Raw genomic sequence first — 23315 nt, 5'->3', positions numbered from 1 at the left:
AGATGAAAATACTTGTTCCTCTTCCTAAAGTACCCTGGTTAAATTACCAGTAGTGTTGGTAACATTCCTTCGTGGTATATGTACCTGTTTCAAAATGAGTGTTGAACAGGTCCTCGGAAGACTTTCCTTGCTGTGTGGGAGTTTAAGGAGCATATTTTCTTTCCTAATGGATAAAATTGTTGACAAACACAGTCCTCATTTACATGGTAAGAAAAGAATTTTGCACTCATGTTTTGTGATGTTGTAGTTGTGCAAAGACAACCTTGTTTATGTTAGTAAATGATAGCTGACCTAATTGAGAGTGAAGTGGAAAATATCACATATTTTGCTAAATTGCCTAAACATGCTGTCTTCAGAGAGCTACTCAGATTAATTTTCAGTCCTCTTGTGAAGATTGTTTATGATGCACAGGTTTAAATAAACTAATCACTTGTCCCTAACAATGGTTGCCAATCTCAGGTATATGTTTGTGAATAAAAATGGAGTTATAGGTCATGGAAATGCTCTGTTTCTTCACTGTTTTGTTGGTTTTTTTTTTATACTAAATGGCTGTGATGTTAGAACCATTGTATAGTTTCTTGGAGAAATTATAGTGTAAAATATCAAGGCTTTCCCTTAAAAAAGAAATGTCATTCCAAATGTAACAAATATCAGATCATTTAGCTGTGTAGAGCCTGAAGCTAGGCTGGATACTGATTTAGTATGAAATGTTTATGTTGGGGATGGAAGAACTGATATGGTAAGCCACAAGCCACATTCTTTTGCTTTATATTTGGAAGGGGCAAGTACTAGTTGTATAAGCATAAGATTTCCACACTCCTCATACATATGTTTGCTTTTTAAGTAGGCTGTCTTTTTCCTTAACTTCACTTGTCTTTATGCAGTGCCTTGAAATAGACGCACATGTGCCCTGGATGACTTTGCATGGCCGAGAAACCTACAGAGAGCTTTGCCCTGCTATCACACAAATCTAAATGGTGCTGCTTGTTTTCAGCTCTCAAGGATATGCCTTTGATCTGAATAGAAGAGGCTGAGTTGTATGAAGGAATGCTCAGACATAGTCACTCACATTTGTGATGCAGAGCACAAAGGCACGTGTGAAAGATGGGTCTTGAATTGCCTCAGTTTTGACTTGGTCTGAACCAGGAAAAGCTGTCAGAGATGTCTGTAAGGGCTTTTGTGTATAATTCATGGGTAAAAAAAAAGAGAACCTATATAATACACTTGTGAATATGGCAAAACAATCCGGAGTGCATTTCCCTAGGATTTATTGGTCTGTTAAGAAATAATACTCCTTGTATTTTTGTGTTCACCACGTTGTCACCCCAGCCTTGGGAGCTTTGGGAAACACTGTGCCTGGTTATCCTAATCCATGGTCTGGTTACTCAGATCATGAGTCAGGAGTGGTTCTGCTGGAAGAAGCAGAGTGGATTGTTACAGGTGATCTAAATTGAGTTTAAGTGGGTGGAAAGACCTAGGAAGCTGGTATGGTAGAAGCAGCAGGGGCTGTCTAATTACATTGATCCCATTCTTGTCCTAAAGCAATGACCACTGATAAGACACTGGAGCGAGGGTTTAGAAAGAGAAAGTGTCCCTGTAGTTCTGAAACTCTCCCAAACAGAAAAAGATGACTTTTCTCATTGCTCACCACAGCCATGCACCTGTTTGGCCTAAACTGGCACCTGCAGCCGATGGAAGGGCAGATGTATGAGATCACGGAAGACACAGCCAGCAGTTGGCCAGTGCCAACGGACGTCTCCTTATATCCTTCGGGGGGCACAGGGTTAGAGTTACCTGACAGGAAAGGCAAAGGAACCAGTGAAGGTATGGTTGGTGTGTGTCCATGTTGTGAGTCCTCTGTCTGCCTCTAAACTCCAGCCGTCCAATCTCATGTTCCATTACCCTCAGCGCTGCCATCAGCAGGTGCTTTTTCAGTCTTTCATGTCTAGAGCTAGTAGTTGTCAGTCCTGTTTCCATATGTTTCTAAGTTTCATACCCCTCTGGTGTCCACTAATGCAATAAAACTGTGTGAAACCTCCATGCATTCAAGGCATTCTCACAGACTACAGAAGGCCAGCATGAAAACACTGCCTTGATGGCTGTTTTCATGGGACAGCATTGTCTTTTGAAAATTAAATGATTCCTGGAGCCCTGGATCAAGCTTCCTCTACAGAACTACAAAAAATGTTTGAGTTTGACTATTTGTTGCCAGTTAGCAAATGTTTTGAGGACCGAAATACTTACTGACAGCTATTACACTTTAAGTTTTGGCACTCCAGAGTTGAACATAGCTTTGCAAAAGTAGCCAAATAAAAGGCCTAGTCTCCATAAAGTATCATGGTGTTGACAGAAATTAGAAGCAGCTTCTGGGTCCTCAATTCAGCAGCACCTTATTCAGGAGCTTTACATCACTGTGTTCTTTTTTTAGAGGCACCACTGCTAAAAGTACTTGTAAGCTCTGAAAAGTCTAATTCCTCCCCAGACATAGGTGGAGAAATGAGAAATGCAAACTTTCAGAAAGTTTTTTCCGTTTGTGTGTCAAGCTTCTCTATATATAATGATGAGATTCCAATAAAGTAATAAACTATTTTTGATAGTTATTTTGGTGGAAATTTATTGAACAAATAAGATGTATGCTACTGTTCTTGCAATTCAGTGAGCTCAAAAGTTTCCGCAGAGTTCCCTAGGCTTTGGCTGACAGCCTGTGTTTACATGTTTAATTTAAATTAATTGTAGTCGGTTTTTCCTATAAGAGTTTTTCTGTCTTTATTAATCCAAATAAAGGCCATAATTATGTGTGTTCCTTAAAACAGTGCATTTACTGGTAACTGATGGCTGCCATCAAGTTGCTACAAGGAAAAATCAGCTAAGCAGGTTATTCTTAGCAAACCTTACTAGACAGTACAGCAAGCTGCAGACAGCCCTGCTGTTGTACTCAAAAATACTGCACAACAGGTCCTTTTCTTTTCCCCTCTAACTTGCCATATGTTTAATTGTTGAATCATCTAGCTTTGATCGGTCCATTTCCTTTTAAAAATCAAAATGAAAATAAATGTGGGTATTCAAAACTGCCATCCAAGTGAAAGGCCTCCACTTGATTTTATTTTAGCGACATTTACAGTGACGTGAGTAGAAGTTTTGATTGCTGCTCTGTTAAAAGAGAAATCTAGGAAATAGCCTAGTTATGTCATGAGAAGACCCCTCAAGTTACTACTTTGTATAGATCTTACAGAATCTGTAGGCTTTAGAGGAAAATTTAATGTCCTGAATTAAAAACACATCAGCTCATCTTTGGGGCAGGAGTAATACTGTCCAGCCTTGAAATGCAGCTCTCTCCCCACCAGGTAACTGTGTAACTAATTCTGGACTAGCAGTGCTGCAGGGCTTCTGTTCTAAACCAGAATGTGTGTAATTGAAATTTATTTTAAAAATATTTGAAATATATTTGAATGGCTTCCAGATCAGAATGAAATAGGCTGGAATGTGTTAGAACATCCTTAGAGCTGATCTGAATGAATCATTACCAGTGTCTTGCCAACTCTCAAGTAACAGTCATTCCTTCTCATCTGTGGCTGTGCTCCCGAGCAGCATTTACCTCTGTTCAAGCCCAACCCTGTTTACCAAAGCACTTAATCACATGCTTACATTTAAGCATGTAATTGACTGTGGTTGAAGTCAGAGCTTTGTGTGTTTTTAAGTGTTTTGATGGGTCAGGTAACCATCCTGTGAGAAATACAGAGAGATCCAGCAAGGTCTGAAATTAAATAGTTCATTTTGATATAAAGAAATTAGGAATAGTTGCTACGGTAACTAGAAAGTTCAAGGTAATGTGCAGAAAGAGCAAAGAAATTGACAGCCCAATTAAGAATTCAGACCTGAAGTTAATTTTAAGGAGTCAGGCATTCTGATTAAAAGCCAATTTCTAATTAGAAGCTGAAATGGCTTTTTTATTTGGCTGAATGGCTACTTTCTTTGTGAATTATCCACTCCATAGGGCCTAATCTTATTGTAGGCTGCAACTGGTGGAACAGAGAGGGATTTCAGGGACTGAATTCAGGCTCGTGAAGAGAGCTTCTCCTTGGACTTCTGTATCAGGACAAGCTTCAACCTCTGGCAACATGACATAACAGCTCTTAGGATCTGCTTCTCAGACATACAACTTTCCACCAAGAGAAGACATAAACTTTGTAATTATGTGTAGAAAAAAATTATTTCTGTGAGACTGTCTTTTGTAATCACAGAAGCATTTTCATTTGCATGAGCAAGTGCTGATCTCTCTACAGAATACACCCTGTGCTCATTTTCTCCAGGCTCTATCTTGCATAGCAACACCTGTCATATTAAATTCTCACCTTCCCTGATTCACTCTGATGTGCAGTCTTTATTAATGAACAATCATGGGGCATATCAAATACTTAAGGTTTTCATCTGAATATCTAAAAATCTATAAAACATGTCAGTAGTAATCAGAAAAAATACATCCTTCATTTGAACCAAAACATGTGATGTCTTTAGCTCTTCTTTAATAGAATCCTCAATCTTTTCATCTTACAATAGTGCAATAAGAAAATTTGCATTAAGACATTGGAAACCTTGCATGAAGACATTCCCATAATTCTGTGAGTGTGAAAATAAAATTTTAATATGCCAAATAAATATTATCAATCCAGTTGATATAGTAATTCCCTTCAGAATGTAGCTGGTTGATTTTCCTTGTACAATTGTATTCTATTAGCACAGAAGGATTCAGAAAGAATGCCCATTTACCTCAGCTGTTTCCTATTATCTCCTTTAATATGTACTTTAATATGAACTGAAAAAGAATAAAAAGTCAGCAGATTTCCCACCTGTATTTATTTGAGAGTGATGAACAAAGATAAATGGAAGTCTTATAAAATTAAGAATAGCTTTTTTTGTGTGAACGTGCAGCCTTTGCATAATACCTTTTGTGCTGGTATGCATAAAACCTATGCCTCAAGATAGCTCATACCATCAAGTCCTGCTTCAACAGTGTCCTTAAGCAGTTGCTGACTTTAAAAAAGGGTTTAGTGTTACTGAAGTCAAAAGTTCTGCAAGGAAAATTTTTCTGTCCTTAATAGTTAATATGCCTACCATTTCTATATTGATTTTCAGAGACAGCTTACAATTTACATCTGTTTCTTCTGGAGAGTTTGTGTTCAGATGATATGTGGAGAAATTTAAGGCAATCCTGTATTTAACATTATGTAATCTTAAAGGAAATGTCATTTGAAACAATAAAATGCAATGTTCTACCAGTTACCTTTTCAACATAGCAAGTAAATTCTGAGACTATTTGACAAAAATTCCTGATAACTAGGAAAGGGGTTTTTTTTCTCCATCCTCAAATGTAGATACTGGAAGAAAAAAATTCATAATATGATTTTCCTATAAAAGAATGTATGTAGCCAGAAGTTTCCTTCTCATTTTGTTAGAATTGTTTGTTCTGTGAAACACTGAGTAGTGTGTGCTGGAATGGCACAGAGATAAGAAACAAATGTATTTGAATTTCCAAAATTGATAACTAGTCCTTGTTGGTGACATGTTGCTCTCCTGACTAAAGCCAGAATCTTTCAGGTGACACTACTGTAATGCTTTGCCACTAGAAGTGTCCTTAATAAAGGCTGTTTGCTAAGTAGTTGCCTTCTTCATCATCCCTATGCTCTGCACCCAAAGCTGTGGCCGCTGGTTATAGCACAGGCTGAAAAGGGAACATTCTGGCATTTGATTTTTCATTCTGCCCCTCATTCCCTGGTCTTCCTTTGGGTCCAGATTTTTTGAAGCAGCCATCTGCTTTGGGAGTTACGACTGCATAAATTTCCAACCTGGAATTCTTCAGGTATGTTTTTAGGGGTGCCAAGCTCCCTGCAGACTCCCTTGGACACTATGGCATGTCCTGATCGCAATTGAATACCCAGGCTCTCCAGCCTGGTAATTTTAGAAACAGATGCCTCCATTTGTCTTCTGAAAGAAAATGGATAATAATAGCATACTTTACAGATTATATTGAAACCTAATTAAAAATTCTCATTTTTCTTAATAAATACTACTCACGTGCAGGGTATGGTCTCCTTTGTTTATCTCAGTCCTTTTTTTTATTAGGTTTTTTTTTACTATTTCAAATACTGTTACCACTGTCAAGAATTAATTTAACAGAGAAACATTTTCCTTTCCCCACTTAGGCATTGTTCATGCTGCTGTTCTCCACACTGCCATTCCACTCTGTGGCGCGTCAATCTCATTCTTGCTACACTTCTATTTACTAATGTAATGATGATTTCTCCATTCCTAAACTTACATTAATTTAGGATATAATGTCAGATGATTTATTCTCCTATTTGTAATGTAATTATACACTCTCTGATGGTAAAATTTAAACAAAAGGCCATTTTTCTCCAGGTTGCTCTTCCCATGCTCATGTTTTCAAACAAAACAGTTGCTGAACCCAGAAATAATCCTGCCGGTTTTTTCCCCATAATTGTATGTATTGGCTAGACAAAGTATTCTGAAGACTTCAGGATACTAATAGACTGTTTCTCAAGATCAGTGTCAGAGATACCAGTATGATTAAATTACTTTCAGGGTCTAAAGACTAATTCAAGATTTTTTTTTCCTGTGTTTTGGCAGGAAAACCCAGTAGTTTCTTTCCAGACGACAGTTTTATAGACTCCGGAGAAATTGATGTAGGCAGACGAGCCACACAGAAGATCCCTCCTGGTATCTTTTGGAGATCTCAGGTGTTCATCGACCACCCAGTGCATCTGAAATTCAATGTGTCTTTAGGAAAGGCTGCTCTGGTTGGCATCTATGGCAGAAAAGGACTCCCACCGTCGCACACACAGGTAATGGGACCTTAATTCAATTAAGTTATGTTGTCTCAAATTAATGTTTGTGTTATGTATTGGGGTTTTTTAATCTATTTCTTTCAATAACTTGTTGCATGACTTGGGATGGGGTCACTTGCATCCACTTGCTCCTACATAGGTCTTCTTGTTAGGCTGCTTGTAGGTGGATCTCTGCTGCCCTTTGGAGCTTCACAGGCTGCAGGGCTACAGCTGCCTCATCAGGGTCTGCACCATGGGCTGCTGGGGAATCTCAGCTCCCGCACCTGGAGCTCCTTCTGCACTGACTTTGGTGTCTGCATAATTCATCCACTCACATATTCTTACTCCCCTCTTCTTTAGCTGCAGTTACTTATGTGCAATAATCTTTTTGGCTTCTTAAATATGTTATAAAGGAGGTGACAATTACTACCACCACTGAGAGGCTCAGCCTTGGCCAGTGGTGTGTCTGTGTTGGCATCAGCTTGCATTGGCTCTGTCAGACACAGGGAGAGCTTCCATCAGCTTCTCAAAGCAGCCACCCCTGCAGCCCCGCCTGCTACCAAAACCTGGCCATGCAAACCCAATACAATGCTCAAAGTCATCTCTATCAATGCTAAAATAACAAACTCCAAATTCTCTTTGGGAAACTTTCTCTGGCAGTGGTGATTGTTTCTGTTTTAGGTTGCCAACAACTGTGGTCACTAATGATTAGGAAGAAAATGTAAGTTCTGAATTTCTATAGTCTTAGAAACAGATCATGCAGAAGCCCATAATAGTTTACTATTAAGAAAAAGGCATTTCTTCTCATTCTTCGCAACAGATCATAATAGGTTACACAATTTTGTTATGGTCTATTAGATTTAATCTTCCTAGATCAAATCCTTTTTTAAACTCATTTTAACCTAGGCCAAATTTCAATAAATCATAAATTTTAAGGATAGGTTGTCACTGCTTGCAGAGGGCATTTTTACATTTGTACAGTTTGAATTGATTAACATGGTATTTTATCAATGATTTCCTTGCTGGCAGTAACTAATTGCCTATTAAAAATCTTTGAATATATTAAAATGCAATAAAACCAAATCCATTTGTGGCTCAGTGAGTATTTTCTACTAGTAACTAGTAGCTTAGGAAAGTCATCAACATCTGCAGGAGCATCTTGCAAATATTTATTAAAGAAGCCTTTTGGTTTTGGCAGAAAGCCCCAAGTAAGCATAACCCAGACTGAAGTGGAACAACAGTAGCTCACTGTACCTGAATACCTTGAAATTTTTTCATCTCAACAAGCTCTAAGTGACTACATCTAGTATATAGCAGGAAGTGAATTCTTGTAAGCACAATCCACAGAACATTTCTTAGATGTCCACTTTACAATGAGTGGTTGCATCCTAGAAGCGTTTCTTTACTTGCAGTCCTGTGATTCTAGAAAACTAATTCAAGCTACCATGGAGATGTCAGCACTTGGTAAGGTGAACTTTACCAATGGTTTCTTAAGTTCTGTTTTAAAAATTGAGTCAAGCTGTTGCATCATGCTCAAAAATTAATATGGAAATACTCTGGGTTTTCTTTTACTGTTTTTACCTTCTTCAGTTTGCTTGTTCCTTATTCAAACTCAAGCTCTGTTGAGGCATTCCCAGGACTCAGACACCACAATGATGCCCTCTGTTACTGTCCTGCTCAGCTGTGTCTGGCATGGTCACACTGAGACCTGATGAGGCATCAGCCTAGGCAGTAGCTCATGCTCAGAGTGGCTACAGACACCTGGATCTCAAAGTGTCTTTCAAACCAACCACTCACCAGTATCCTTTTAAATCCTTCTGGTTTTTTCATAGAATCATGAATATGCTGCGTAGGAAGTGACCTGTGATGGTCATCTTCAGGTCCTGGCCTTGCACCCCAAGAATCACACCCTGTGCCTGAGAGCATTGTCCAAACACTTCTATGGCCACTTCCCTGACGAGCCTGTTCCAGTGTTCACACTATGAGTGAAAAACTTTTTCCCTTTTCCAACCTAAACCACTCCTGACTCAGCTGCAGGCTGTTTCCTCAAGTCCTGTCACTGGTCACTACAGAGAAGTAAGAGATGAGTGTCTGCCCCTGCATTTCCCCTCAATGAGGCACTTGCAGACTGCCATGAGGTCTCCCCTCAGTCTCCTCTTCTCCAGGCTGAACAGACCAATGACCTCAGCCACTCCTCATGCAGCTTCCCCTCCAGAGCCTTCACCATCCTCCTGGCCCTCCTTTGGACACTGTCTAAGTGCTCAATGTTTTTCTTATATTGTGGCACCAAAAACTGCCCCAAGAACTCAAGGTGAGGCTGCCCCAGTGCAGAGCAGAGCGGGACCTCTCCCTTGCCCAGCTGGCGATGCTGTGTCTGATGCCCCCCAGAGCACAGTTGAAACAGAAATTTACATTTTTTAATTACAAGTATTTAGAATTTATACTTGCCTTTTACTTTCAGATTTAGATTTTTAGATTATTTTTATAATTTATATATGTCATATTTTTCCAAAACTGAAACTCTGTCTCTAGCAAAGCTAACTTGGATAGACACCCAAAAGGAATGACCTTTGCAGTGTGGCAGCTTTTATATTCTCAAAAAGACATTTCAGCACCAAATTTGAGATCTGTTACTGAAATATAACCAAAAGAAAATAAAAATTGTAGCAAGGATCAAAAATAATTTCCTCTAAATAAATAATTAAAAATACGTAATTAAAATAATCTAGGGTCGAATTCTGTCTGTCGAATTCTTTTGTATGCAAGCTATGTCATATATAGCTTATAACTCAAAATGTTCTTAGAAATAAACACTTATTTTTTTAACTTATTAGCTTAACTTTTTTTAACTTTTCCTACATAGGAAAGAACATGTAATCAAGTCCTTATCTTAGTTGACTTTGATGACCATACCAGGCAATTTAATAACAAGCACCCAAATTTTGGTACAGTAAAGTGAAAAGGAATAGGCAGCCTAAATATTGGTGCCACAGTCAACTAACACTCAGCAACCATTCAGTGCAGCAACATTTACGGGTTCAGAAATGTGATGTTGTTTCTTTCTGCCTGTTTTTCTTTATCCTGCCAAAAAAAAAATCACAGACTTACCTGATCAGCTGGATGAGAGAGGCAAAACCAAGTGAAGTCAGGGAATAGAAAAGCTGAATAGTGCCTCAACTGTTGGATTCTGTTTGCGAGGTGTCTTGGTCATCTAAACACATGATAAAAGTCAGATTAGATAAGGTTCATTTAACATTTGTGATGTCTTCTAGGCTTATATCTGCCTGATCCCATTAATATAATACCAGACAAAATACAATTATTGTGGAAAATCAGTGGAAAGTTTTTTAAATAGGGAACTAAAGAGAGTTGCAATACTAGTATCAAAGCAAAGCAGTTGTTAAGGTGAAGTTACCCTTGCAGAAAGTAAATGCATCCTTTTGAGGAAAATACCTAGAGCCACTCCTTAAATGGGATTTTTCTATATTATTTATCTCTTTTGCATCTTTATTTTCTATTACCTTTTAATCACTTTTCCTATTGTTTTAAGATAAAACCCTTGTTGGCTAAGCCAAATACTTCTGCAAGACCTCTTCCAGAGTTCACTTTAATATATTTTTTGCTTTTCCCTTGGTGACCTATAGCAACTCCGACAAACAACCCAGTTGGGCTAGATATATTTTTCTGTCTTATTTTCCGTATTAGCCAGGACATAAAAAAAGATAACAAATTAGCTGCTTAATGTCATATTTACAGTGCAGTTGAGTCATGGTCTCATGTTTTCCTGTCTATATTTCTACAGAATGAGAACACCTCAGTAGGGCGAGTATGCTGCAAGTCACATTCTAAACAAAGATGACTTCAAGATTCATATAATTACAGGAAAATATATTCATATACTAGCTATTTCCAAAAGGGTTACTTGCAGGTAGTCCAGGAAAGTACTTGAGTTACCAAAGCAAATCCTGTTTATGATGCTTCTGCAGACCCAGAATAAGAGACTAAGCTTGAGGATACCTGATAAACACACAAATATAAATCCCTCTTATGTTTCAGTTTGACTTTGTTGAGCTCCTTGATGGAAGACGTCTACTGACACAGGAGGCGAGAAGCTTGGAAGGACCTCAGCGGCAGCACAGAACTTTTGTGCCCTTGGCCAGCCACGAGACAGGATTTATCCAGTATTTAGATTCAGGAATATGGCATTTAGCCTTCTACAATGATGGCAAGGAATCGGAAGTGGTTTCTTTTCTTACTACTGCTATTGGTAAGGATTTCCTCTATTATTCCTGAACTCCTAAGTATGTCTTGGGGCCAGGTATTAACTCACGTACTCAAATTGCACAATGGCTATATGTGTGGTTTTGGAGAATATGCTTGGAGGGGATTTTATTTAGCAATATGCTGAATACTGTTAGACCCTAAATGTTGAGTAAGTCCTTTGTAGGTCTTTTAAGTAACTATAACCATAATGAGATTCTGCACAGTGCCAAACTTGAATTACAAGCTGGAAAATCCTTGCTTTATTTTCTTAATTTGATTTTCCTTTTATTTAGTTGGCTTTTGTTGGTTTTGTTTGATTTTTTGTTTGTTTGATAGGCTTTTTTCTCTTTCTGGAGCAGAGGTGTAGGAGTGATTGAAGAACAGAGAGTAGCACCATTCCACAGTTCTGTTGGACAGACAGTTCTGCCATTGAACACCATCTAAATCACTCAAGCTGGAGTTCAGGCAGAGCATTGGGCTTAAAACTCTAATAAAGTGCACTGTAAGCCTTAGTAGTAGCAACCACAGTAACAGGAATCCCTGTTTCTCCTTGCTAACAGAAAGAAGCTGAGATTGCTTAAGAAGATCAAATTAACTAAATAGGTCTTCTGACTTCTCTGGCAGTAAAATGTCCTATTAGTTCAGCTCACAGGCATGGATTTGTTGCTGTCCAAGGCGGAGAAGATGCTGCCAGTGGGTGCCTGACACTGAGTATTCCTCAGTGAGGAATACTGAGTAGTCTTCTCCCTGAGTATTCTTCTTCCACTGAGTATTCTTCTTCCACCCTGTAAATATCTAAGTCTGTTTCCGATTCAGTAATATTTAATTTTAAATTTGAGTGACCTGCTTAAAGTGTTCATATACCAAAATTCATTTGGCTGTAATTTAAAGATTTGCCCATAAAACTAGCACTCAGCTTTCTTCTGACCACAGTGTTTAATGGACTTTTTTTCTTTGCAGAAAAAAGCAGACTCATTCCAAAGCTGCCATTAATCCCTCTCCCAACAGAGGCATTGGTGTTGAGTCTCAGCTGTCTGCAGTAGTTACCTAAGAGCTATGGGCTTAATTTGTCTTGGCAGGTTAATTAAAAAGTTTAGGTCTTACTAAAGCAAAGTCATTAACATCTCAATATTCCATTTTAGCACTAAAGTTTATCTAATGCAGAAATGGAAACTGCTATAAAGCTATGTTTTAAATTTAAAACCTGAAGATGTGATTTTCTGTCTTGTTTGCAGCTGAGCAACACTAGAGGTAGTTACTTCTAAATGTATATTAGCTTATGAAATTGAAGTCTTAATCTATAGAATGCTGATTTACTTCCATTTAGTTTACTTTAGTAATTTGATTTTTTACTTACAGCAACTACAGAAGCTTAAAATATTCTTCTGAAGGCAGCTTTTTTTCCTTGTCTAAGAATGTCTTCAGCTCCCATCACAGGAAAGAAATCAGTAAGGCTCTAACAGCAGAAAACACGTTTAAAGCACTGTCGCTACTTATTCTTGTTATCAAAGTGATGCTTAAGTTTTCTAGCCAGACTTTTCTCTTGGCCTCATTGCACTAATGTAGGGAAAAACAAGAAGAAAAATAAAATAAAATAAGCATTCTTAATTTGCCTTTGAGCATCAAGGGAATGGTATGGGTGAGAAGCATGTCAGATTGTCTTCAAGGCAATGTTATTTTTTTGGTTTTGCTCTGCTGTTCCTTCATGACTTCATGATAAACAGAACAGTCCATGATATGGAGCCCGTGATATATTTGATATATTTGATATATCCCCTGCTGACCTTGAATCGTTCAGGGTTTCTGTGATTCAGAAAAAAAGGAAGTTTTCCTTTGCTATGCAGATGGGATTCACTGTATCCATTAGCAGCTATATATCAACACAAAGCTGTAGTGTAAAAAACCTGTTTAAGTACAATCTAATCATTATGAAACAGACTTAAGTAAAATTTTTAGGTAGGAAAATGTGGCTTCTTGGCTAGAATTTGTCCAGAAAAGTGCAGCATTTGTATAAGTACATAAAAACCACTGTAGTAAGGGTAACAAGTTGGTACCCTTCTTCTCAGTGTAGTTTTCAACAACTTGTTTAAAAAAAACAAACTAAACAGTTAGGTGTTTTGTGTAACTCAAATGCTTGAGAACCTTTTTAGTGTATTCATGAATTCTTTCAAGACATGGTTGCTAGATTGTAAGTACATAAATACTGTGATACTGTACTGTTACTATTTTTTTCACTGCCCAAGTAAAGAGGATAAAGAAACCTGACAGTGCTTATGAACCAGGGTGTAAAGTTGCAACACCAAACAAATAAATCAAGTCACACATGATGGAAGCCTTAGATCTGTCTGTGCAGGGTGAGGAACCTTCAAAGGAGTTGTGTTGACTGTCAGAGGCAAGCTGCCATTTCATTTGATTCCTGTGGCAAGACCACCTAAAAAATCTCCCTTTATTATTCCACTAACACAGGGCTTACAGTAAGAGTGAGTTTGAAAAGTATAGCTGTAATGCAGGAAGAAGTAGGATTCAATGATCTGAGAAGAGCAACCAGCAGCCTAGAACTCCTGAATTCTGATTGATGTGTTAATTCTGCTCCAGCCTAGGCTCATGCTTCAGCTGCTCACTGTGTAAAACTGAGGAGAGTGACATTTCTCTGGAGATGCTGTGAGGGTGATAGAACTGCTGGGAAAATGAGTGAAGCATTAATTAATAATCACAGATAGTAGTAGAAAGCACAAAATTGATAATGGTGATCATAATGATAAGTTCATAAAGCCAAACTGTGCAGTCATTGCTTCAGGCAAACATCCCCTGCGAGTGAGGACTCACCAAAATAAATGGCAATAGCTTTTGCTTCAGCAATAAACATGTTAGATGGAAAGAGTGCTGATTTTCCAAGTCTTATCTGCTCTGTTTCTACAGACTGAGCTGTTCAGAGCCAGCAAATCATTGCAGGATCTGTATGACAATATCAACTGCAATTACTGTGCAGTGTTTGCCTGGAATGATTTGGCTTCCATTATTCTAGTGAAAACTGGAGAAAAATGGAAAAAGGCATCTGTATTCCCAGTTTGATAACACACAGTTAATTTCATAAATTGAGAGGCTGTCCCCTTATACAGCTTTGGAATGTGATAAAGCTATAACTAAATCCACTCAAGACCATTAGCATAGATTTTTAGGGCAGGAGATGGCAACTTGGCCTGTTTTCTAAATGGCTGTGGAATCATCATCACTGAGTGGCTAGGTGTTGTCAAAATTTGTGCCTGTTACATGCACTGAATGTAAACCTTGGGAGAATATAGCCTTGTAATGCCTGTCAAAGTTTATATTTCTGAATAGTACAGGAAATTCAGTTGGAGGGAAAAAGATTATTCTGGAAAAGTTTTCAGCTTTTAATGGCATTGTTATATCTTATTATTCCAAATCACAGTTCATTACATTATAAAGGAATGGACAGTCGAGGTCTCTCAATAATAAATTAATCTTTTTGTAAATTACGTTGGTGGCGCTTTCTGAAATTCTAATAGAAACACTTCTTTGAGAAGCACCTTGCGGATTCACAATCTGCTACGATCTGCCTGATAGTGGTAATTTATTTAGAGCAATCATGTCTAGTGAAGCAAAATAGGAGGCTGAGGAATCAGCTGGAATCGGTACATCTGAGACAGACATTCTGGCCGAAAGTCTGCTCAGTAGAAGCAAGAAACATTTGAGAACCCTGAAAAGAGCATCTGTGGAGTCAAAGTGTTATCCAGCAGCTGTTACTGCTGAGCTCAGGCAGTCTCAACTGTGCAGGGCTATTGAGAAATCAAAAGGAAAAGCAAAATCAATTGTCTGTGAGAGGAAAGCATTTCTGTTTACCAGCTTGTCGCCCAGCAAGCAACAGGAAACACATGCAGAACACCCAGGATAGGATGCAAGGTTTTATCTCATTTCTATCTTCTGCATGAGACAATGGTTAAGAAAAGGACCGTTCTTTCTGCTCCCTCTACCATCTGTAAAAAAGCCCTGCTGTAAGTAGTTTCTTCCACTGAAGTGCAAGACAAGCTCCAGTGTGATTTATAGGAGGCTGCCAGCACAGCCAGCACCTGGCAATACACACCAGAAGGCACGTGCCCTTCCTGCAATAGCCCAGAATGGAACCTACCCCATGCAGTCCCTAGGAAAGCACTTGGCACTCAGGAATGGTACCCGCAGAGGAACACTTCACAGTGGGACTGAGCTCAGAGGAGAAATTGCAGGGCACAGAGACAAGCATGGGACTGGGAACCCTCCTTGAGTGAGAGATGACAAGAATGGCTTCCTTAGCATTGAGTGAATGTGCCTTTGTCTTTAGCTTGTTCTTAGCAAAGGGAAAAGGAAGCATCTGAGTAGCTCAGATTTGCTCCCCTTGCTTTTGTTTTTATGTGTAAACTAACTTAAACTCTAGCAGTTTCCACTTCAGAGAGGGATGCAGAAGTGTGATCCACTTACAGCTGCAAAGCCATTTGTGTTATTTACACTTACTTTTCTAACGTCTGGAAAAATCTAAATTGGTTTCATGTAAATATTGAGGAGTCAGGATACTGTGCAGTGCAACATGGGATGTGATCTGTTCTGGCTTGCACTTTCCTTTTAGCTCCTTAATGCTGCAGTTACTTGACTTAAAAGTCCCCCATGTACTATTAGATCTTCAGGACTCTGAAGGAGGAAAAGTGATTTTAATGTCCCAGCTACCCTTTTCTGAACTTCTCCTTAGACTAAAGAGGCTGAAAGTTCAGCAAGTACTTTGCTGAATCAGAACTCCTTAACTGCTAATGAGACTCCAGCTGCTTTGTGGAAGAGCTGGGTTCTCCGCGATTGCATGACTATGGTCATATTAGCCCTTCTGTTTCAGAGAAGGATATGGGGCACTTCCACTTCGTGGTAACCCTCTGCAGATAATTAGTTAGTAACCCATTCCTGCCCACATGCACAGCTCTTTTTTTGCTCTGCACAGAAAAAGAAATACAGCAATATGAGAACTGTGCCAGGAAGGAAAATCACCTAATTTTTGATGTTATTGATCTCTGTGCTACAAAATAATAGCAGAGCTTTGCAGGCTCTGCAAATAGTTTTTTCGACTTTGGCTCTTTATGCCCCCCTACAAGCAGACATCCAATGCTCTGTCAGATGGGCGATGCTTTTTTAAATTGCTGTCTTGTTGCTGCCAACCCTTTTTTGATGCTTTGTTTCCTGCTTTCCGCTCTTACCTAGCTTCTCTGAGTGTGGCCAAGCTCATAGGTCTCAGGTAGTATTTAAAAAAGATACAGTCACTCAACTCATGTAGAAAGCAAAAAATGCATTTATGAGTCCCTGCCAGATCATGTTAGGTTTTTCTTTCCTTATGTATTTCTTCTCATGAATGACATTTTACTGACAGGTCTGCTTGGCTGAAAATGCTTATCCTCAGAGCCAGGTTCAGGTTATGCTGCAGCACTGCAAGGTGTCATCCTCCAAACATCCAGCTGGCCACAGAGTGTGAGTTCCTCTGTGAGAATTGAACTCAGTCCATGTAGAAGATTGGCAAGAAGGCAAGAGATTGTTCTCTCCATCCTAACCAAATCTAGCCCAGTCTGATAGGTTCGGTATCACACGGGGAGACAGAAATGTGGGGTGAACTCCTCTGCCTGAGCTTTGTGAGCTGCAGGAATTCCCCACTCCAAGCAGGTGTCGTAGTGTGCTTGGTGAGATTTCACTTTCATCCAGCCCATGTGTAAATCTAGTCTGTTCTCTTTATAGGGCTTAATAAAAAGCAAACATGGGCTGTGCCTGGATTTGGAAATGGAAAGAGGGCTATGCAGAGGCATTAGCTTGCACTCCTCATATCCAGAGTTTGTTTGCTGTTCTCAGTAAAACAGTGATGATGATTTTGGATAGATAGTGACACAGCCCTTAAAACTTTAACGGCTGAAAGTCAACAGCAGCTTTATCAGTGCACCCTTAATCTTTTCATGTTTTTTCCTCAAAACTGATGAACAGCCTTATTTCCCAGTGAAGTGAGCCAAGAGGCTGAACATGTTCCAGTGTTGGAGTTTATCTCTGTGTCTGCCTTTTCAGACGACTCCTAAGAGATCGAACATTCCTCTTGGTTCTTAAATCCCTTTCAGCTTCAGTCAGTAATGTTTGTACATGATCCTATGGTACACTGCTCCCTAAATGTTAACTGCAGCTTTCTGCCTGCTGCTGCTTAGATCTACAACACTTCCAAGAAACAGGAAGTCAGACCAATTGATTCAAATCTAGATGTTACTTGTAATGACTTTTTTTCTCTCTGCAAGTGTATGAAACAATTCTTGCATAATAACTCCTCTTCCCAAGCCATAATGGCAGGCAAAATTATTATTTCAGGATTTTGCTATTGAAGATGTAAGGCATCTCTAATAAAGAGGAAATTAGGACATGTCTCAAAGATAATTAAATAATAAGAAGCCTGTAAAGGTCAAATGCTTAGCTGTGAAAACTTCCACAGCCACTACTTCTGTGTAGAGTGTGTCTCTTCACTGATGATCAGTGAATAAAAGCTAGCAGTAGAAAATTAAAATGTGTAAAACTAGCTTAGTTTTAAACCAGAGATGCAACAATTTATTTAATGTTAGATTTGAACTTTTTCTTTATTTTTTTATTTTGATTTCTATATGTACACACCTCTTTCAATACACCTTAAAATTACAAGTGATAACTTAAGTGGGCAAAATAGAAAAATGGTCAGGTACTTTCATTTATATTGTTGTATAAAAGAAATTAGGCCATGCTTCTAAAGACTGCTTGGATGCCAGTAAGTATTCATCTCTGTAGGAGTTAGATGTCTGAGTGTCTTTAATGTTCCAGACTTTGTCTGGTTTTAATCATGCTTTAAAGTGGTAGAAAAATGAAGGTAGATTTGTCTTTTTGAAAAGCTTTGCCTACATCTGTACTTACATAGACTGCTTGCATCGAACTTGCATGTTTGTGTGCTGTGTTCAGGCAGGCAAGTTCTCTTGATCTGACAGACCTTGTACAAAAGGTTTATTGATTGGGGGAACTACTTTAGTTTTTGGGTCAAGAAAAGGTTTATTTATTGCTGAAGTTTATGCTTTCTTTCTCTCTTTCTTTCTTTCTCTCTTTCTCGCTTTCTTTCTCTCTTTCTCTCTTTCTTTCTCTCTTTCTCTTTCTTTCTTTCTCTCTCTTTCGTTATTTCTTTCTCTTTCTTTCTCTCTTTCGTTATTTCTGTCCCTGTGTTTTTCTGTTCATATTTTTCAGAAGAGCAGAATTCTGCCTTAGTAACATGGCATGTAAGTGCTGTCTGAGGGGTTCTGGAGAAATGTGTAAAATGGTGCATATGGTTTTCGTTTTTACACTTTTGTATATAGCTCTTTCCACGCAGCCCAGACTGTGGGCTAATGTAAGCACAGCTTGTTTTATTCCAGTCGTATTACCAAGCTGCTAGAGCAGCTTTGTGCATGCTTTTCTTTCCATGAATGCTCCCCTGCTAAAGCACAGAAATAAGGTTGTGGGAGTTACTCGTCCGCTTTGGCAAACAAAAAGAAAACTCTTTCTGTACTAGAACAACAGACACTTTAAAGCCTCACTTTTCCAAAGGCTGAATTCACGTGTACATACTTGCATGCAAGACCACAAAAAGCAGAAGCCAACAACATCAGCACCTCAGGAGTCGCTGGACCAATCTTTATTTTGCATGGGGGCCAAGCAAATGAGAAGGACATGGTCTGTGCAGGCACTCCTGGCACACGTTGACTTTTTAAATGATAACAGTTGGTTTGTATATTAGATGTGTGACTGCTTTCTTTTGCTGAGTGCTACAAAAGTATCATAAAAAGTTTCATAGATTATCTTAAACTGATTTCTAGACAGAGGCTCTGAGAAGGAGCAAGATTTGACCACATATGTGCAGTGAGTCTGCAAGGGGCAGGAACAGAGCCATAAGTACTGCTTTTTGTCTGGCCCTGACAGAAGACCACCAAGAGTTCAATGCAGCTGCCTGAGCACAAGACTTTGGTGGCACCTGAGATGCCTCAGAGAACTGGGGGTATTTCTCCAGGGGGGTGAGGCTGACATAGAACCTGGAGGGGAGTCAGGCTCTTGTGTAGCAGTGGCTGCAGGCTTGAGAGCATGTCCTAGCACCAGGCACTTACCTAACCTCACCTCACGTATCAGTCATTCCAGCCACTACATCCTTAGTTATCAGGCTGGATATATTAACTAAAGGCTTGTAAAATGAAATTTATTTTTTTTATGCATCCAAAATTATAACATGCCAATGTTTCATGGCATTTGTTTGACCAAAAGAGATTACATTTGTAGTTCTCTGTGTGTGTATGCAAGAATGGGTTTTTTCCTCCTGTAATACACCAACTTAAAACATCATTTAAAAGGAAACTCAAGGCCAGATTTAGCCTTGCCCTGAGCTATGATAGCAGAAAATGTAATGTACTGAACGTGAAGTAACTTTGCTCTTGCTAGTGCAGCTCCAGAAGTTGAACCCTGAAGGCTGAATAATTGTTTCCTGTATTAGTTTGTAACAATTTATGAGAGTGGGAAGAAACAAAAAAAAAATTCTTTGCAATCCCCTGGGCAAGTAGGAGATATGGGAGTTTCATCTACTGGAGTGAAATTCAGGTTTAAAAATATTCCAACTGCAAAAAAGGGAATCTAGGAAGAAAATAACTGTTCACAGTGTATCTTTCTAGATGTCCACAGCCATGCCACAGTTATGTCACAAGTATGGATTAAAGCCTTATTGTGCTTGGATGCTGCATTGTAGAAGGAAAAATAAGAAGGTTTCAGTCCAACAACTACTCTTTGTTTAAAATCATTCACTAATTTTTTTTTCCCCAGGTGACTTCTAACCTGTGATCACATTTCAAGTGCTTTGGAACAGAGAGTGTTTTCAGATGGTCAATGTATGATTCCTTAAGAACTGTATTTCAAGACCCTTTTGTGATTTTAGCATTGCTCACATTGTAAGGAAACAGTGTTCCCTGTTTGGCCCTATGGACAGCAAAAATACATTAGCAGGATTTTCTGAAATTTGGTGAAGTCAAGGGAGATTTTTCCATCAAGTTAAATGGTCATTTACACTGACAAATGCCCAAGTGCTTTTGAAATCCCATTACACTTTGTGCTTTCAGCCATCTGAGAGGTTCGGATTATAAGGCATTCTGCCCTGGAAAGATTTCTTCTTAATAAGGAAATAGTAAGAGAAAGGAATGAATCAGGGAGATAAAGATAAAGCTCTGTCTCAAAGGGCAGCCCAAATTCAGACCAAATGTGGCAAAGGTTTCTGAAATGATCAGGCTTCTTCTCTTCTTTATTTACTCCCTGACTATTCCCATTTGGTCCCTCTTTCGGTAGAACAGAAGTTCAAAATAGGACAGAAAAAATCTGACTTTTTAGTATTTCCAGCTGGGGCTGGAGTCAAATGTGCTTGAAATAGTGTGAGAAAGACTGATATGATTGTGGTGAGAGCTGTTTGAGTACCTGGATATGCATCTCAAACCAGGCCTAAAAACCAAAGTATAGACAGCTCAAGGGAAAATGTGCTCACATGATGTACTGTGAAATTTGGCAAAATCAGCAGCTCTTGATTTTAATAAGCAACCCAACTGCCTCTGAGCACCAAACCTTCTGTGCTTCACTATCACCTTGTAAAACGGCCCAGCCTGTAAAGTCACTTCTGGCAGGGGCAGGTGTCTCTTATCAGTACCCTCATGGAGATGGGGGTGTATCTGCACTTGCAAATTGCTTTTTTAAAACGTTCTTACAGAAAAAAAGAGGAGGGAGAATAACATGCAATTCAATATTGTGGTTACTGTCCTCTCTCACTTTCCAGATTCAGGAGTGATTTACAGAGATGTTTAACAGACTGCCTGCTTGTTGCCCTTTTCCTAATTTAGCATCCTTATACCTGCATGTGAAGATTAGAGTTCCACTGGGATGTGAGACCAAAACAGGGTTATATGCATGGGTTCTTAATTAAAACAGACCTCCCAGCCTTAGGAAAAAGAAAAAAAAAATCAAAATTTTGCACAACATCAACCGGCATTAGCAGTATCAGCATCACGCTAGGTGCCCTACAGAAGAGGAAACTGAAAGAGCACTCAAAAATAATGACTGAGTTTCCATGATGATGTCAAGACTTTCACATCTCAGGCTTCCAGGTGTGGATTACTTAAGCTAGAAGTATAAAAGCTGTACAAAATAAAAATGAAGCAGAAAATTTGAAATCTCAGCAGGTGATGATGTACTATAAGAAAGAATCAGTCCTTTAAAGCTTCATCTAGGGAACGAAGAGGAGGAACAAGGGAATACCAGACCCAGCATTTCCACATTTCCTTTGTTTCCAGGGTGTTTTCCTTCCCCTTACTTTCCCCCCCACCCTTTTTTTTTTTTTTTTTTTTTTTTTTCTTTTTTTGGCTCATAGTGTTGAATCTGATACTTGAAGACATCTGAAACCTGTTTATCCCCTCTCACCTCTTTGTCTGCCTTGGCATTGTTATCACAATTACAAGGGCAGGTGACAGTTCTCTAGGCTTTGAATCCAGCCTCTCCTGCAGTGAAATTCAATCAAATAGCATCATTTCTTTGAAAAATAAACCAGACTGCAAGCTCTGCAACTGGGAAGTAAATTAAATGTGTTCACAGAGCTTCAGAATCCTCTTTGCCTTTCATGTTATACTGCTTGACTTCCTATTAAAATTATTGCTAACGTAGTCGGGGCAGTAACAAGGAGCATTTTTATGAAAGAGAGATGTTATTGCAATGAGCTTGTAGGTGTCAGTTTTATCCTGGACAAGCAGATCTGGGAAGAATACACTGTGGCTTTCTAAGGTTGCTCTAGTGCAGCAGCAAACAGTAAGGTGAAATAATGTGATGTCCCTTCACTCTCCCAAGCAATATAATTCAACGTACAGTGAGTGAATGCTGGGCAGTCCTCATGGCCCTTTTGTACTGATGTGGCTGACAGAAGATTTCAAGGTCAGATATGAACCGTGGAATCTCCCTGCTTGCTGCCTTGCTCCCTGTGCCTTCCCACCCTCCCAGCAAAACATTTTTGTTAGCCAGGGGCTCACAACTAGGCAGAAAATAGATCAGTGGACAGTTAGGAACAATATATTTCTGTGTGACAATAAATATATGTATTTGTTTGATATATTAAACAATTCTATTTTAATTATTTGATTTACCTCCTTTTTTACTTTACTTGCTATTTTTGAATTAATGTGTCTTTGTATAGAGATAGTCAACATTTATTAGGAAAGGGTAAAAACCTTTTATTGTACCAATTAGTATGTATGCAATATCTTCCTGGGCTGGTAGATGAGTAGCTGTGGCAATTTATTTTAGGCTGAGCATCTACATATGTCTTCTAACCAGCACTGAACAAAAGATTTTGAGGCCATTTTTTATGTAGTGGTGGAGTAGACTACTAGTTGAAGGGACCAGACAGGATACTTAAAAAACCCCTGCTCTTTTCTTTGCATCTCATTTCTAATATGGAATATTCTCACTGGTACAAGTTTTTTGTATTCCTTAAGCCTTGATTCCTGAACTGAGATTAGCACTGATTCATTAAAGTCTAATTGTCCTGCTGCAGTGTTATTCCTACATGCTTCTGACACCAATCACAGCCATCTCCAGAGCAACTTTTTGAGGTTATGCAATGAAACAGTTACATTTAAATTCATACAGCCACACAGCACTGCATGGCATTTAATCAGTTCTTAGAAAGCAGTCCTGGTGCTTATTAACTCCCAAAAAGCTACTGCCTTCAGTTGCCAGCTAGATAACTATTTTTTCTTTGCCAATAGATAGTTGCCTCTAAATGCCTAGGGAATGATGATGCTTGGTGGCAAGTGCAGACTATAAAATATTTATCTTTAACACACAATTGTATTACTGCAGCCTCTAATAGGATTTGGTGTCAGGCAAACATCTGCCTTGGCCTCTGGCCCAAAGAGAGAGAAACAAGCTATTAAGTTGGATGTTGCATAGTAAATAAATAAGGCGGAAATATTGTTAAAGTAGCTGTACTGCTGACCAGCAAGCATGGTGAGTATATAAAAAAGAAGTCCATCAAGAGTCTAGAAATTTGTCTGGCTTCTTAATATGTTTATTGTCTTGCATCTGGATAAAGGTAATTCATGTTGGTAATTGTGGGCCAGGCTGACAGATCTTATAGAGTTCACTGCA

The 23315-nt window shown here is 38.9% G+C and overlaps 1 protein-coding gene across 45 annotated transcripts in view; it reads left to right on the top strand.

Moving 5' to 3' along the window:
• The window catches only part of TENM4 (teneurin transmembrane protein 4), a 1535912-nt gene that overhangs the window by 1352615 nt on the left and 159982 nt on the right, over positions 1-23315 (top strand). For 44 of the 45 annotated variants that reach the window (XM_072936977.1, XM_072936960.1, XM_072936968.1 and 41 more), the window contains 3 exons: positions 1654-1824; positions 6646-6860; positions 10899-11109. In XM_072936977.1, coding sequence (XP_072793078.1) covers positions 1654-1824; positions 6646-6860; positions 10899-11109 — 597 coding nt within the window. The remainder of the gene's footprint in view (positions 1-1653; positions 1825-6645; positions 6861-10898; positions 11110-23315) is intronic. The other variant, XM_072937024.1, reaches the window with a different exon arrangement.

This window comes from Taeniopygia guttata, chromosome 1 (genome assembly GCF_048771995.1).
Source record: "Taeniopygia guttata chromosome 1, bTaeGut7.mat, whole genome shotgun sequence".
Classification (NCBI taxonomy): Eukaryota; Metazoa; Chordata; class Aves; order Passeriformes; family Estrildidae; genus Taeniopygia; species Taeniopygia guttata.
This window is presented reverse-complemented; position numbering and strand designations above follow the sequence as displayed.